This window comes from Berghia stephanieae, chromosome 2 (genome assembly GCF_034508935.2).
Source record: "Berghia stephanieae isolate SIO BIC M18660-M18661 chromosome 2, UCSD_Bste_1.3, whole genome shotgun sequence".
Taxonomy (NCBI): Eukaryota; Metazoa; Mollusca; class Gastropoda; order Nudibranchia; family Aeolidiidae; genus Berghia; species Berghia stephanieae.
In genome coordinates, this window is record NC_088361.1 from 74,410,058 (window position 1) to 74,427,786 (window position 17,729).

At 40.2% G+C, this 17,729-nt stretch overlaps 1 protein-coding gene across 2 annotated transcripts in view; it reads left to right on the forward strand.

The window, feature by feature from the left end:
• LOC144965509 (BTB/POZ domain-containing protein KCTD3-like) overlaps positions 1-17,729 on the forward strand; it is a 103,835-nt gene that overhangs the window by 79,260 nt on the left and 6,846 nt on the right. For both annotated transcript variants that reach the window (XM_078900912.1, XM_078900913.1), the window contains 2 exons: positions 8,168-8,219; positions 9,971-10,194. In XM_078900912.1, coding sequence (XP_078757038.1) covers positions 8,168-8,219; positions 9,971-10,194 — 276 coding nt within the window. The remainder of the gene's footprint in view (positions 1-8,167; positions 8,220-9,970; positions 10,195-17,729) is intronic.

The following is a 17,729-nucleotide window of genomic DNA, read 5'->3' on the forward strand; positions in this document are numbered from 1 at the left end:
TACTCCCCACTAGTGTTCACATCTAAAAGTCCTGGGTTTACTCTCCACTTTTTATAACATTTCTTATTCCCTGGTTCACTTCTCACTTGTGTCTACATTACGTATTCTCAAATTCATTCCTTACTATTGTTCACATCCCTGGGTCTTTCAATATTGATCCTTGGTATAATTTCCACGGGTGTCCATCTTAAATGGTCCCCACTGGTGCCTACCAATCAGAGTCCCAGGTTCAATCTACACTTTGATACGTTCTAGTGAAACAACACAAGGGCCATGCCTCTTTATCCTCTGATCAGAAAATAAGCAATCTATTGCAGTACAGCAGTTGGAAACAGCATGGCGATTATATAGCTCTTTTCAATTTTTAAAAAAATTGCTGCGCAATTGTTTCACTTGTCACAGTGAAAAAATTGCCTTCCTTTATTTTTTCTTTCTTTCTTTTTTATTTTTATTTATTTATTTTTTTTAAATATGAAAAATCACGTATTTGCCAGAAATTGCGGCCAGGATTGTGGGGCATGGCTGCGACAAATGCAGATGCTAGCCATGTAATTTGATAGAATCTTTTTGAATACTTCTGGGTGATAATTTTTTTTTCAGTCGACCCATCACATGCATCACTCCCACATATCTGTTTTCTGTCTTTTGTTTCTGTTTTTAGTGTTTTAGGTGCTTTTAGGTCATGTCAGCACCAGGAAAAAGGAAGTTAGTTCATGGGATAGTAAATTAATTCAGATCTAATAATAATAATAATAACAATGATAATAATAATAATAATAATAATAATAATAATAATAATAATAATAATAATAATAATAATAATAATAATAATAATAATAATAATAATAATTGTTATGGTGTATTGTTATTATTGAGTTATTGCCCTTTGCAATAACTAATAATTTACTTCCATGAATAATACACTTAATTACATTTAGTTATTTCTAAATAATGTCACAATTGAATATATTAATAGAATACATTACATTCGTATCTTTAGTTAACTACACTTGTGCATTGACGTTATATTACATAACGTATATTTCTCTTTATGTATATTTCTATACTGCATGTTTAATATTACTAAGTCTGTGATATATTATGATTTAAAATGCTTGAATAAATAATTACTTGATGATTGGCAACCAAGGAGCGTCTTCCCTGTCAGTTAGGCTATTTTATGTACTGCGGTTGGTACATAACAGTGGCGACGAGGATTCCAGCTGTGGGTCACATGAAATCACAGTCCTTTTAAGGACTGCCAACCCACGAAGGGGACAGCCCTGCCCTACCTCCGGACGAAGAAGGACGAGCCTTGCCCTGGTCTGCCTCCGGACGAAGAAGGACGAGCCTTGCCCTGCCCTACCTCCAGACGAAGAGGGACGAACCTTGCCCTGGTCTGCCTCCGGACGAAGAAGGACGAGCCCTGCCCTACCTCCGGACGAAGAAGGACGAGCCTTGCCCTGGTCTGCCTCCGGACGAAGAAGGACGAGCCTTGCCCTGGTCTGCCTCCGGACGAAGAAGGACGAGCCTTGCCCTGGTCTGCCTCCGGACGAAGAAGGACGAGCCTTGCCGTGCCAGACGAGCGAGGGGGACCTGCCTGCCTTGCTGTGCCAGACGAGCGAGGTGGACCTGCCTGCCTTGCCGTGCCAGACGAGCGAGGGGGACCTGCCTGCCTTGCCGTACCAGACGAGCGAGGGGGACCTGCCTGCCTTGCCGTGCCAGACGAGCGAGGGGGACCTACCTGCCTCGCCGTGCCAGACGAGCGAAGGGGACCTGCCTGCCTTGCCGTGCCAGACGAGCGAGGGGGACCTGCCTGCCTTGCCGTGTCAGACGTGCGAGGAGAACCTGCCGTGTCGGACGGGTGACGTACTTCTTGCTGTATCGGACAGCACGGAAAACCAACCAGCGGAGTCAGACGTATCGGCCTACTGACCGTCCATTGGCTGTTTTTGGACGTTTTCATCAGGACAAGCCTGCCTTGTCGTGTCAGACGTGCGAGGAGGAACTGGGTCAAATGGTTGACCTACTTTTGCTGTATCGGACAGCACGGAAAACCAACTAGCGGAGTCGGACGTATCGGCCTGCTGACCGTCCATTGGCTGTTTTGGACGTTTTCATCAGGATAAGCCTGCCTTGCCGTGTCGGACGTGCGAGGAGGAACTGTCGGGTCAAACGTTGACCAACTTGTCTTGCTGTGTCTGACAGCAAGGATTACCAGCGGAGTCGAACGTATTTGCAGCGACGTATCGGCCTGCTGATCGTTCATTGGCTGCTTCGGACGTATCGTCATGACTACACGAGCAGCATGGACCAACGAGGAGCTGATTGGGCTATTGCGTGATCAGATGGCCCAACAACAACAGCAGATGGAGATGCAGCGTCAACAGATGGAAACGTTAATGGCCTTGGTGATGAATCGACCCAAGTCGTCAGTGACCAACACCAGGTTCTGCGAGTTTGATTCAAACGCAGAGCTGTGGACGGACTATTGGTCACATTTCCAGACGTTCGTAAAGGCCAACTCCATTCCATCGGACAGGATTGCGGAGATTTTTCTCACCAACCAATCGTGTGCCATCTTCAAGCTGCTGGCAAACCTGGCTTCACAGAGCGTTCCTCCCAAGGACGTCAACGAATTATCGATGGATGAGATCGAGCAGCACATGGTTGACCATTTCAACCCCAAAAGATTCGTTGTTCAGGAGCATTACAAATTCTGGACACGAACAGAAAGGAAGCCAGGAGAGACTGTCCACGAGTTAGCTGCGAGAATTCGGCAAGAGGCAGCTACATGTGATTTTGCCTCGATCAATGACCCGTTGGACGAGGCAATGAGGACTCGATTCGTTTGCTCGATCAACAGCGAGGCTATCGTCAAAGCCTTGTTTAAAGTAAAGGACGACGAGCTGACATTCAATCGAGCCATTCAAATCGCCGCGGAAGTGGAGGAGGCTGGAAAAGTTGCCAGGGAGACGGTCGGCACATCAAATGCCGATGTGTTTAAGTTCCAGCCAAATCGAAATCCGGCTCGTAAACTGCCCACGGCGAATAACGAACCGTCTCCAGAGATCAACCGCCAATCAAAATCAGCGGAGAACGGGAATCAGAAAACCCGATGTTACCGGTGCTTCGGGAACCACTCGAGTGATGCCTGTCGATTCAAGGAAGCCCTTTGCCACCACTGCGGCATTAAGGGCCACATAAAGTCTGCCTGTCGGAAGAGAAGTCAACATCAACGAGTAAAGACGGTGACAAAGGTCAAATGGAATGCGACCCGACCTTTGCCTCCAAAACAGCCATGGATTATGCCCGACAAACCATGGGAACGTGTCCATATTGACCACGCCGTGAATTTCAAAGGACACAACTGGCTCGTGATGGTGGATGCATACTCCAAATATCCGTGTGTCCACCAGATGACATCCATCACCACGAAGACGACAATTCAAAAGCTGGACGAGGATTTTGCGCATTTTGGCTACCCGCATACCATCGTCACTGATAATGCGCAGTGCTTCTCGTCAGCTGAGTTTTCCAGTTTCTGTGAGAGCCGGGGTATTCAACACCTACAGGGAGCCCCGTATCATCCAGAGACTAACGGTGCAGCTGAGAGCCTGGTACAGTCATTTAAAAAGTCGCTAAGGAAGTCCAGCCTCAGTACCAGTGAGGCCTTACACGAGTTCTTGATCCAGTACCGGAGAACTCCCCTGTGCAGTGGCTATAGCCCAAGCGAACTTCTGACTGGTCGACAGATACGGGCGAAGATAGATGTGCTCCTGCCCCACAGCCGTGTAAATCTTCGCTCGTCCAGGAAAACTAAGTTCACAGTGAACAGCCGGTGCTATGCCCTGTCTTTTCAGAGGGGGCGTAGGGACAAGTGGGTGCCAGCGATTGTAGCATCAGTGATTGGAAACCGAATGTTCGATGTGAAAATCGTGCCGGATGGTCCTACTTTGAGAAGACACGTCGACCAACTGCGCACACGCCACAGTAGTTAACATAGTGGTTATATTATAATTGTGACAACGAGACTCATGTTCTTGTAACAGATTATTCCATTGCATGGACTGTCAAATGGACTTGATATAGTGTATGTGATCACCGGACATTTGAAATAGTATTGTTCGTACGGACTTTTAAATGTTAATCGTAACGGCGATCTTCTGGATGTGTAACATAGGATTTCAAATTAACTTTGAAATAGTGTTTTAAGCGGACTGTTACATTATGTGTGTCTATGTTAATATTTTGATGGTTAAACCTTCAGTATCGTTCAGGCTAGAAGGGAGGTGTTATGGTGTATTTTTATTATTGAGTTATTGCCCTTTGCAATAACTAATAATTTACTTCCAGGAATAATACACTTAATCACATTTAGTTATTTCTAAATAATGTCACAATTGAATATATTAATAGAATACATTACATTCGTATCATTAGTTAACTACACTTTTGCATTGACGTTATATTACATAACGTATATTTCTCTTTATGTATATTTCTATACTGCATTTTTAATATTACTAAGTCTGTGATATATTATGATTTAAAATGCTTGAATAAATAATTACTTGATGATTGGCAACCAAGGAGCGTCTTCCCTGTCAGTTAGGCTATTTTATGTACTGCGGTTGGTACATAACAATAATAATAATAATAATAATAATAATACTTCATACTTATATAGCGTATAGCGCCAATATCTCATGCAATATGAGCTCTAGGCGCTTTACAAAAATAAAATATATATCATTAATTAAACAAAGACTACAGCTATTAGATACAGACTTATTAAAGATTTAAAACGCTATAACTTAGAAATACATTTAAAATCAAGCTAAGAAATATTTCTAAAGTAATATCTACATCTTTAGCCTGCTTTTGAATGCCTCCAGGGATTCTGAGTTTCTAATCTCAAAAGGTAACTTATTCCAAATGGATGGTCAGATGATGAAAAAGCTCTTTTACCTGCATTTAATTTGTTCTGGGAAGTGCATAACAAGAGCACATCTGAGACTGATCGTAAGTTTTGAACAGGGGATTTCAATTCAATAAGTTTATTAAGGTAATTTGGAGCAGATCCATGGAGGCACTTAAAAACTACTTTGTAGTCAATAATACAAACCATGGGCAGCCAGTGCAGCTCTAAAAGAAGAGGGGTCACTTCATGCGACTTCTTTTTCGCAAACACTAATCTAGGTGCATTGTTCTCAAGGACTTGCAATGTTTTTAATTTTTCATTTGATATACCCGAAAAAATTGAATTGCAGGAGTCGAGTTTCGAAAATACTAATGAAGATATACGTTTTTGCATGTTTCTTTTGATATGAATATCCGAATGTTACTAATTTTCTTTAATTCAACTAATAGCTTCTTTTTCAGAGAGCTGACCAGGCATCCCATTGTAAGATCGCTGTAAAGCAACACTCCAAAATTTTTCACCTGGTTAATGAAATTTATAGAACATCTATTTACATTCATTCCTCCTTCACACGCTTTTTCCCTCATTCTCTTACTGCCATCCAACAAAATTTCTGTCTTTTCATCATTCAATCTCAAACAATTTCCTTCCATTCATGCTTTGACATCTTCAATGCATTTTTCAGATTTTTGTTTCTTGATCGATAAAGGATTAAAGGATTAGCAATACTTAAGTCATAAATTTGAATGTCATCGCATATAAGTGGTGCATTAAGCAGTGAGAGTTTATCTTATCCGCAAGTGGAAAAGTATAAAGAATGAAGAGGACAGGACCCAATACAGATCCCGGAGGAACCCCAAATAAGAGTAGTTGTTGCTCAGATTGAGCACCATCAATAGAGACAAACTGGTTTCTGTCCACAAGATAGGACCGAAACCAATTGAGTGCATTGCCGGTAATACAAAATACACCCTGCTGCCTTCGTATCAAAATATTATGATTATGATCAATTGTATCAAAGGCTGCAGGCAGGTGGAGCAAATTCAGCAAGGTCAATTTTCCATCGTCAAGAACGTGATTTAAATCATTCACAACCCTCAATAGTGCAGTTTCTGTCGAGTGATTGTTGCGATAAACTGATTGAAAGTGATTCCGGAGATTGTTAAATTCAAGGTGGTTCGTCAACTGCTTAAGAACAAGTTTTTCTAATATCTTTGACAAGAAAGGCAGGTTTGACACTTGTCTGTAATTTTTAAAATTGTCTACATCTAATCCTGATTTTTTAATTAGAGGGATTACCATGGTGGTTTTAAACATAACTGGCACTTCTCCTGATGTTAATGATTGGTTTATAATGTCAGTTATTATGATAAGAAGCAAATCTAAATTTTCCTATAATAATTCTGTGGGTATGGGATATATATATCAAAGTCACAGCTCTTACTATTTGATGAATTAATTACATTTTCAACGTCAAGGCATGATACCTCCTTAAAACATGACAGTGATTTTCCTTTAAAATGATGCCCTTCTACACGAATATTGGAAAAATCAAAACCCTCTCTAATTTTTTAAAAATTTTCAATAAAATACTTTGCAAAGTTTTCAGCTAATTCTTTTTTGGTATTACATGTTAGAAGATTCGTTTTGTTTTCTTTGCCATTTTATAATATTAAAAAATTGCTTAAGATTTACATGTAAAAGCAGGCAAGAAAAAGTAAAACAGGACTGGTTCAAATAAGGAACAGAAGTTTACTCCAAAAGCATACTATCATTGTAGTACTTGGTTTGAGATCACCTAAAAGTCTCATCCAGCACAGGATCCCACTAAGAGGAAACACTCAAACGTTTAGAAAATACATTGCAGCATGGAAATCTCAATCAAGTTCTGTGCTTAGTATTTGTGTCAGTGCATGACATAATCAGTCGGAAGGTGAAAATTTTGGATTTGCATTTTTTTGCGTTTTCTAAAAGAACATGTTCCCCAGAGCATTTTAATCTTGATTTGAAGTAAATGGGGTGATTTTTCATTAAGTTATGGTCAGATATATGGGAAAGGTATCCAGCTACTTCTCAAATTTCATACTCTTTCAACTTGACTAGCTGTAAAAAATATTTAGAAGTGAAGCTTTGATATTTCCCGAAGATGTACAAAAAAGGTTGATTTAATCATTTATGACCTCCTAACTAAACTTGGCAATATCTCAGTTAAAACCCTTTCACCATCTGACTATGTCATTCATTGTAACATTTTACAAAGAATATGGAGAAGAATGTGAAGAGGCAGGGTTAAACGTGGATGGCTTCAGTAAGGTCCCATTATAATGAGGTATAGTGTTAAGTGGGTCTTGTTTCATTCAAGAACAGATGGAATAATGTTCCCCTTTACATGTGTTATACACACACAGTATGCAATATCTTTACCTACGAATCCAGCAGTTACCTATCACTACCACTCCTCACTTATCTGTCTTGCTCCTCTTTTCTCACCCCATCTTCCCCACCCCTAATCACCTCTTTGATTTGGATACATAACAGTAACAGCCTCAGGTCACCATTGCCTCACTAGTTTCCTAGTGGGACTCTTGTACTCATTAGACAGAATGAGACATTGCTCACATCTTTCCCCCCCCCCCCCCCACACACACACACACTCACACTAAGATACACACACACACATACTCCACACCTGCAGGCTCAACACATTAACAAATACAATAAGGCCAGCTAGTGATGGCAGCTTTCGTTTCTGTTCAATACAGACATTAGGCAAAATCATTTTATCAACAAACACAAAAGTCAAGGTCCATTTTGTTTGATATTTCCGAATTAGCCTCCCATAGTGTTCAAGATTTTTTTGTTGCCAGTACTATGAAAATAGAGGGATTAAAAAGGGGAAATGGCATGTTTGAGATTTACGTGATGTCAAGATTTACGTGTTCGAGATTTTTGTGCTGCGCTGTAAATATTCATAAATCCTAGACTATACATTGAACTGTTTTCCCCACAGTCAATGACTTGGATAAAAACCAAATAATCACATTACAAGACAAATACAGAAAGCAACTTGGAAATGGAAAAATAGGAGGATAGAAGTTACAGCAACAGTGACCTCCCCTCCCATTTTGGGAGGTCAAAAAACCCTACCCAATATCATATCCATAATTAGATAATAAGATTCAATGAAAAATAGAGAGTTAATGCGATTTTTAAAAAAATAATTTTATTTTTTTGCTTTTTCAGATGTGGGATTTGACGACTGCTCTTGATATTTTGAATAAACAAGAAGAGAAAGGTATGAAATCATTCTCTAACATGATAATTTAGCCTTTATTTTTACTTCTTGACACCATCTTTTTAAGTTAATGTGTATCAAAGCATTGAATATATATAGCTTTTATATTCGTTCATTTGCATATATTTTTTGAATTAATTTGAATGAGTGCACAGGCACACTAAGGAAGTGTACATCAGTGGGGAATGAACCTGGGACTATGGGAGGAGGAGGGTGTTTCTTTTTTACGAAACCCGATGAAACTCAACATAGTTATGGGAAGTGGGCAGCAGTGAGGAGTGAGCCAGGGACTCAGTGAAGTGTACACCAGTGAGAAGTGAACCTGGGACTATAGGAAGAGGATATCAGAGGGAAATGAACCTGGGACCATGGGAGAGGGATACCAGTGGGAATTGAGCCGGACTATGGGAGTAGGGCACCAGAGGATAATGAACCCGAGACTATAGGAGGTGGGAACCAATGGAGAATGGACCTGGGACTAGGAGAGGATAATACCAGTGGAGAGTTAAGCCGGGAATATGGGAAGTGGACACCAGTGGGGAGTGAACCCAAAAGAGTACTTATATTTTCTGAAACCTACCAAAACCGTCCAAATGTTATGGGAAATAGGCAGTAGTGGAGAGTGAACCAGGGACTCAGGGAAGTGAACCCAGAAGATTACTTATTTATTTCGAAACCTACCAAAACCATCCAAAGTTATAGGAAGTGGGCACCACTGGGTATTGAACCAGGGACTCAGGAAAGTGGACACCAGTGGGGAGTGAACCTGGGAAGAGGATATCAGAGGGAAAGAAACCTGGGACTATGGGAGACAGATACCAGTGGGAATTGAACCCAGACTATGGGAATGAACCTGGGATTACAGGATCAGTGGAGAGTGAAACCGGGAATAAGGGAGTTAGATACCAGTCGAAAGTGAAGCTGGGAGGTGGGCACCAGTGGGGAATGAGCACAGAAGGTTACTTATTTTTTCTGAAACCTACCGAAAATGTCTAAATTTATGGGAAGCAGGCAGCATTAGAGAGTGAACACAAGGCTAGATAAGAAGATACCCCGTGTAGAGTGGACCTGAGACTATCTGAGGTTAAAACAAGTGAAGAGTGAACCTGCGACTATGGGAAGTGGTCACCTTTGGGGAGTGAATCTAGGAATTTGGGAAGTGCAGAGCTGCCAACCTACCACAAAAAATGCGGAATTGTACGCATTTTCAGCGATTGTACGCTTGTACGCATTTCCCCCAAGATTGTACCCATTTTCAGTGTACGGAGTTACTTCAGTATTCTTTAGTATTATTACTATCCTATTGAGAAACCTTGGTGACCAAGTGGATGTTCATATATTTTTTGACCAATTATGATCTTCATGCTGGGAGGTAGAATTCTGAAAGGATTGGATTATAGTCTTTTGAACATTATTGTTGCTGCAATTGAGTTTGTGCGGTGTGACTTTATGTAAGTATACCTTCCTCTTACTGTCCCAATGGTTAGTTTCCGTTGATTTCAGGATTGTACCCATTTTTATGAAATCTCCCCCATTTTGAGGTCCCATTGTACACATTCTCATCAGATGGGGTTGGCAGCTCTGGGGAAGTGGATACCAGTGGAGAATAATAAATCCAACTGGCATAGTTTATAAAGGAATCAATCTTTTTTGTTTATTTTTAACACTGATATGTCAATAAAGTAATACTATTTTATTACTGTGTAAAATTATTCTGTGGCACTTGTAAATTATACAATTTTTATCCATAGGTAAAGTGATAAAACAAGGTGGACCAACTTCCGAGGAATTGGTTAGACTTCTAGAGCATGTTGATTTGAGCTCTTCACGTTGTTGCACCCCGGGGGAAAGTCCTAATGCTTCAATGATGAATCTGATCAGCCAGAGAAATTTATCTTTGTCAACTTCTGGTCCCTGTGAAGCCAGTTCATCCTCCAGTGATGATGTTTCTGAAGTGCTGGACACAACTTGGAAGGTAAGAACCATATCTTCTTCTTCTTTCAGCTTATCCCTCATTGTGCTTGGTTGCCATAATGAATGCCACATCTCCATGCATCTCGGTTCAGAGTATCATCTTCCTCCAGGCCCAGTTCTTTCATATCATCATTTACCTTATCCCGTCTTTGGGCATCCCTTTTTCCTCTTTCCTGCTAATTTTAAGTCCAATACTTTCCTTCCCACGTACTCCCTCTCTCATTTCTTTACATGTCCAAACCACTTCTTCTCTCATCTTTATTGATACATTCTTCACTTCAGTCAATCTTCGAATTCGTTCATTTCTCACTTTATCTTTTCTTGTCCAGCCTAGTGACTATCTCAACATCCTCATTTCTGCCACCTCAACTTCTTTATCTTGTTTCTTTGTTGTAGCTGCTGTCTCTAGTCCATATAACTTTGCTGGTCTTACAACTGTTGTATATATTTTCCCCTTCAGCTTTGCGGAAATTCGTTTGTCACTCCAGTTACCTTCCTCCAATTATTCCAGCCTGCCTGTATCCTCTTCTTAACCTCCATCTCATTGCCTCCATCTCCTTGAACAGTTATTCCTGAGTATTTGAATTGGTTTGTCTCTGGCACATCGTCTTCTCCTATCTTTATTTGTGGTTTTGTTTTCTGTTGTCCAATGCACAAATACTCTGTCGTCGATCTGCTTTGTCTCCAACCCTCAGGTTTTGTATCATTCAAAAGTACTACATCATCCGCATACATCATGTTCCTTGGTGCCTCTCGCCGAATGTGTTCTGTTAATGCATACATTACTATTGCAAACAGCAGTGGGCTGAGAGCAGATTCCTGGTGTAATCTAACTATTACATTTAATGGATTAGTTGAGCCAACAGCTGTCCTTACCACTGTTTTGTTTCCTTTGTACATATCTTGGATAACTTTGATATACAGTAGAATTACTTTAAACCGAAATTTTGGGGACCTTCTCAACCATTTCGGTTTAAAGACATTTTGGTTTAAAGCAAGTTCCCGTTTTGCAATGTTTTTCAAGGGTAGTAACTAGCCTATTTAAGGAATTTGTTCATTTAATCGCATCATGGGTTTCCCGTAAAATGGAGTTGTTGAATAAATGCTGTCTTCGTAACCATTATTTTTTGTTTTTGTTTTTGTTTTGTTTTTTGTGGGTGTGTTTTAAAAATATTTTTGGGGGTTTTCGTTTTCAATTCAAAATTGTTGAAAGAGTTGAGTTCGGGATGTCGTGTATTTTACATATCTCCGTCTTGATCAACTTTTTTTTTCTTCATAGACTTCACATAGTATTTTGATTTTAAACTCAAACGTGTAAGCACAGTGCTTTCTTTTAGACATCTTTTAGTAAAATGCAAAGGGAGCGTTCACATATTACGTCATCAAAAATTTGCCCTTTTTAGACCCCCCCCCCCCCCCCCCTCCCCCGTCATCACTTGTCATCATGACCTGACCCCCCCCCTCCCCCAACAGATGATGACGTCATCTAATTTAATAAAAACTAAAAGATAACTTTAATTTCACAATATTTATTATTCATTTTTCAAACCATAAACATTGATTATCAACGTTTGATAAAACACATTCAGACATTTTATTAATTTCAGAAACTGTTGATAATTTATGTTTTACGATAAAATGGGGACATAAAATTTAAATTTGCAAAGATAAAATCTAACAAACATTATTTAAATTAGGCTACTTGGTGCAGGTGCTATAAAAAAAATTTCAGAAAGTGTAATTTAAAATAGTATAGGAGGCAAATTATTTTATAGCATATAAGTCTTTTAGTGGAATGAATTTCTGTTTCAATTTCCAAACATAAAATTAATTGATTCAAAAATGTTTCTGCCTTGGACCTCTGGCAATGTACTATAAATAGTATCATCAATTTCATCTTCATCGTCATCACTTTCTTCCATTTGCTGTTCTTCTTGTATGCCGCATTTTCGTTAATGGTCTTTCATTGCTGTGATCGAGGAGTGATACAATGAACATTTAGGGCAAGTTCGCCTTTTGAGAAGTGATACCCCTTTCCCATCTTGTTTCTTGAGAGATGGGCAATACTCATCATAGCAATTTATCTTTAGCTGTTTTGAAAGGAACAAACTTTGAAATAGGCTTTCAAATCTTCCATTATTGCCTATCTCCAAACCATCATCACATGAAGCAAGTGGTACAGGTGGTGGCAGAAAACGCTCTGGAAAAAAAGATGAATAGTTAGTACGCCAAGGTTTGCAGCATGAGTTGTCACTGCATTTCACTATTTGCAGCAGATATTGGGATTGACGAATGTGTTTTATCTTCCAATCATCTGTTTCTTGAAATTGAAGTTTGGGTCTTGGATTTTCAGGTGGAGGGATGACTTTTCCAACTACTGGGTATCCATCTATTATCCACTCGGACCAAATATTGGCTAATATTTTTCCAGTAGCTTCAAAGTTCCTTTTTTCCAGATCAACATCAACAGTCTTGTTGCTTCCATCAAGATGACGTCCATGAATATCAAATGGTAAGATGACAGATGCTGTATCCTTTGAAAGCAGTGCCATTCTTCTTTCCACCTCATTATGAGCGTGTGTAAAGACAAATACAGCATCAATATCCAGCGCCTTGAAATGTCTCTCCCAAGCAGCGAGTGTCTGTCCGTTTTTTTGGAGCCTCATCTGGACCACCATCCACTGAAACAAATACTAGGGGTTTGATTTGTCCATTAACTTTGCTGATGACGTCGATTTGCCTGTTTTGATGACATCATCTTGGGTCTGACCCCCCCCCCCCCTCCCCCATGTCAACACATGTCAACATTTGGTAGACCCCCCCTCCCCCCCCTAGCTGATGACGTAATATGTGAACGCTCCCAAAGCTTAAATAAGATCGAAAGTTCTTGTGCGATAATTGATAATGAATGATGTGCAGCTACTCAGAGGTGAAGTGAAAAGGAAATGAAAAGGCGTGTCAATGCTAAGCTGTCTACTACACATCTCTCTTTTGTTGAAAAGCCATTAGGTTCAAAGGCCTAATTACATAAACCTCCCCCCCCCCCCCCCCCCCCTCACACACCCATTTAAACAAAGTGGAAATGAAATGGCATGTCAATGGTAAGTTGTCTACCACCCCCCCCCCACCCCCCTCCTTATCGTCGTGTTGAAAATCCAGTCAGTTCCAAAGCATCAACACACGAGCGAGAACATCTCGCTTGCGTGATTCTACACCCCAACTCCCCCTCTTTCCTCATTTTTTGCCTGCCAGTCAACCGCTGTCTTCCTTTGTCTGTGCGATTGTGGTGTGAATGCCCTGGGTGTTGGCCAAGCCCAAGTGCAGTGATTGAAGTGTTTGCCTCCCCCCCCCCCCCCCCCCACCCCACCCATCACCCTCATCTTATACTTACGCTCTGTTTAATATCGCCGGGCATTATTACGTGTGGCCACCTTCCCGAATTTTTGAAGACAAATAGAGAGAGAAAAAGGGATGGTGCTCTCGGGTTGTTTCGGTTTAAAGAAAGTCCTGCTTAGAAGTATTTCGGTTCATCGTAAGAATTAATACAAAGATAATGAAGAAACTCGTACAATTTATTAAATTCTTTGCGGTTTAAGGTATTTTTCGGTTTAGCTTCTTTCGGTTTAAAGTAATTTTACTGTATTTCTCTGTTACCAATTAAGACAGTACCACATTTTTTCTCTTGGTACCCTATCATATGCTATCTCCAGGTCAATGAACACACAATGTAATTCTCTTTGCTTTACTCTATATTTCTCTGCGGTCACTTTTAGAGCAAGTATAGCATTCGTTGTACTTTTACCAGCAACAAATTTAAACTGTTCTTCACTTATGTCTACATCTATTCTAATCCTCTTATCGATTACTCTTTCCCATATCTTCATTGTATAGCTCATTAACTGGATGCCCCTATAGTTGCCACATTCTTGAACATCTCCTTTATTTTTGTATATGGGAATCAAAATACTTTTTGTCTATTCTTCTGGCATTTTCTCTTTATGTAAGATGTCGTTGAATAACCATACCAGGAAATTTAAGCCTTCATCTCCAAGTGATTTCCAGCCTTCTGCTGGTATCTCGTCTGGTCCAACTGCTTTCCCCATTTTCATCTTGCGCACTGCATCCCACACCTCGTTCTTGCTTATCTCATCTACTATCTTCTCTTTAGGTTGTATAACTGCACTTCTCTCCCTGTCATTCTCTTAATTCATGAGTATGTTTTCCATCTTGCTCGATTCTCTTCATCTTTGCCATATATTCTTCCATTCTCGTCATTGATCATCTTAATATGTTGTATATCTCTCCTATTCTTGTCCCTCTGTTTCGCTATTCTGAAAATATTTTTCTGGCCTTCTTTACTTTCTAATTGCTCATACATATCTTTGAATATCTCGGACTTTGCTTTTGCAATGGCTCTTTTTGCTTCTTTCTTTGCCTGCTTATATTCATTTACTTTCATAGCATCCCGGTTTGTCTCCATGTTCTTCCTTGCTTCCCTCTTTTTCTTTATTGCTTCTTGAACCTCTTCATTCCACCACCATGTCTCTTCTCCAACTTTTCCTCTTCCCGAGTTAACCCCTAGCACTTCTTTGGCCACTTCACAGGTTGTATCAGCAGTTCTTTTCCATTCCTTTGGGAAATCCATTCCTAGTCTTCCTTTCACTGTTGTGGCAAATATTTCTCTTTGTTCTTCCTCTTTTAGTTTCCACCATCGTGTTTTTCCCTCACTTTGTTTCTCTTTTATCTTACTCTTTCTAAATGCCACTTTCGCAATAACAATCTTACTTCCTTCAAATTTCACTTCCAGCACAACATGTCTTAGTTAAATAACTAAATTATCCCAATTCAGCATGATCATTAGCTTAATGTTAAATATGTACCATTGTTTATGTCAAAATGACCTCTGGTTTAAAGCTAAATATTATAGTCCGTTGCATATCCCTTGCACATGGGAATATTACAAATTCCTCCAAAGTTATGAAATGTGGTGCCATGATTTTTTTCATGTAGCTTATATTTTAAGGGACATTATGAATTTTGAATACTGAACATGATTGACTAAACGGTTTTCTCACAATGACGAATTCCTTTGATCTTTTCATCATTTGCAATAAAGTATGACTTAAACTTTAAAGTGTTTATAGTAACAGTGTGTTGATTCTCTTTCCCATGGTGAAATAATCATAACAAAGTTGCATTCAGTGGCCTAGCTTAGCAAATAATTTTGGGTTTTTTGAAATAGTTTAATTATAGATATATTTTTATCTAATACTTCACAGCATTGAAAACAGGCGGCGTTTATACGATATCTCTTCCTTTATGGGCAATGGCCAAATAATTAACTGGACGACACAAGCAGCCCTTTAGGTGCTTATTCATTTTTTAGACAAAAGACATAAATGTAACAAAACAAGGGGTCTTCGAATCTTTACGCCCATCTCCGACAGGACGAGGAGAAATGCCTTTCACAAAGACATAAAACCCAACCAACTGTTGAGCAAGACAACTCATTAAGGTCGGACAAAACATTTCATGAAATCCCACTGATCACCCATCGATTACGCTGTAATGTATTGATGTGAAATATCACTAAATGTAAACTTCTTTAACACCAGATTCCTTGTAAGTTTTGTACTGTATAACCTTGCGAACCACAGTTTTCAAATACAAGAGATGTATAATTAAGATGACATAAACATTTATTAATTTGACCTCTCTCCTCTGAGTTTCTGAAAAAGAATTTCGCGCTTCGCCTACTTGTAAATTTGCCTCTGTGACAAATGTGCATTAATTCATATTTTTTTATCAGTTTTTATGAATGTAGAGTAGATTCAGGCTTACCGGCCACACAAGCCTTATCCGTGGTCGTCTCAGAGAATGGAAGACTGCTGGCCAGAAATAAGACCAAAGCTATATAGTGATGTCATAAAATGTAAAGCTCAAGTGGCCGGCTTCAGGTGAACCAGCCGATTTTGCACCCTAAGCAGTCTTATCCATATTCTCCACGCAAAATGTTATTCGTGACTGTTTGGTACTACCGGCCACATGGAACTTTAAGGTCCAACCGGCCATCCATCTTTGGCAAACCGGCCACCCTTCGCGGATGTTGAAAAACGTTGTTTCCTTTTGTTTTTTTAATAGTTTTCAGGTCATAAACAGTTAAAGCAGATCCATAGGATAGGCCCAGTTGGTAAAATATCTGCCAGGTCATTGCTCAATTTAGGGTTCGATTCTAGCATTCCAAGGACTTTGAAGGACTCTTTCCATAAATTGGCAGAATGTTTCCTTCACCCAAGACGACTGCTATATATTTTCATAAGTAGCTAGACTAGATCTAGACGTCTTCTTCTTCTTCTAGGTTCCATGCCTGGTCCAGGCTTCGGATACTGCATGAATTATCTCTCTCCATTCCTCCCTGTCTCTTACGTCTAGACAGATAAATAAACCCGTTTATGTTCATTTTCAACTGAGAAAGTCAAAATTAATTTATTCAAAACAATTAATAGGGTACATAATCATAACGCAATAGAATAACATGTCACTTGCACAATTTACACACAAACGTGAAAACACTGATCTCATCCTCACTCATCCCTAGTATCTTCTCTCTCTCTCTCTCTCTCTCTCTCTCTCTCTCTCTCTCTCTCTCTCTCTCTCTCTCTCTCTCTCTCTCTCTCTCTCTCTCTCTCTGCCAGTACATCCTCTGTGGTACCACCTCCCACACTTGCTCCCAATCCATCCATCCAGGTCCCTATCACTTCAACAAAAATCACATAAACTTTCATCTTTATCATTCACACCACACAACACATCGATATCCATCTCAACGTCTTTTTGCAATTGAAGACGTTGCTTGGGGGGGGGGGGGGGGGGGAGGAGACCTTGGTAATGTCAATGCCATTTGACATTAGTGATGTCTGCATGGTGTGGAGCCACCCATGTATCTTTCCTTCTGATATCTGAGCGCGTTGTTCCCCAAGGGACATGGCTTTCCTCTCCCGCACCTCCCCCTTGTGTCGCTCCATATATGCCTTGTACCAGTAGTATCCTGACTTGTCTTTGAAGGGGGTCTCTCTGCCTTCAGCATTCAGTATTCTCTGCACCTCCAGGCACAGCTGCTCCCTGTCCTTCCCTTCATCTGCCCTGGCACAGGCCACCATCCACTTAACTAGTTTTTTCTCCTCCTCTGCGGCTAACACTGTATGAGACAGGGTATTTTCCGGCCATCTTGTCCATCAGTGTTGATCTCGTGACAGAGTAGGTCGCAGCGGCCTGGCGGACTGAAAGTTTTTTGGTACGGATGGCATCAAGTGCAGCATCCACACTTGCTTGAGAATACTTTGATCTTGGCATCTTGTGCCTGTAACAATGTGAAAAAATGAACTTTATTTAGATATTTGAACTTCATTTTCATAGACTGGCTAGTCTAATAATGTAAAGTTTTCTTTACAATGGTGAACATAATATAATTTAATAATAATAATAATCATGATAAACATAGACCGGTCAACAGAAATACAAGGAAAGCATTGCAAC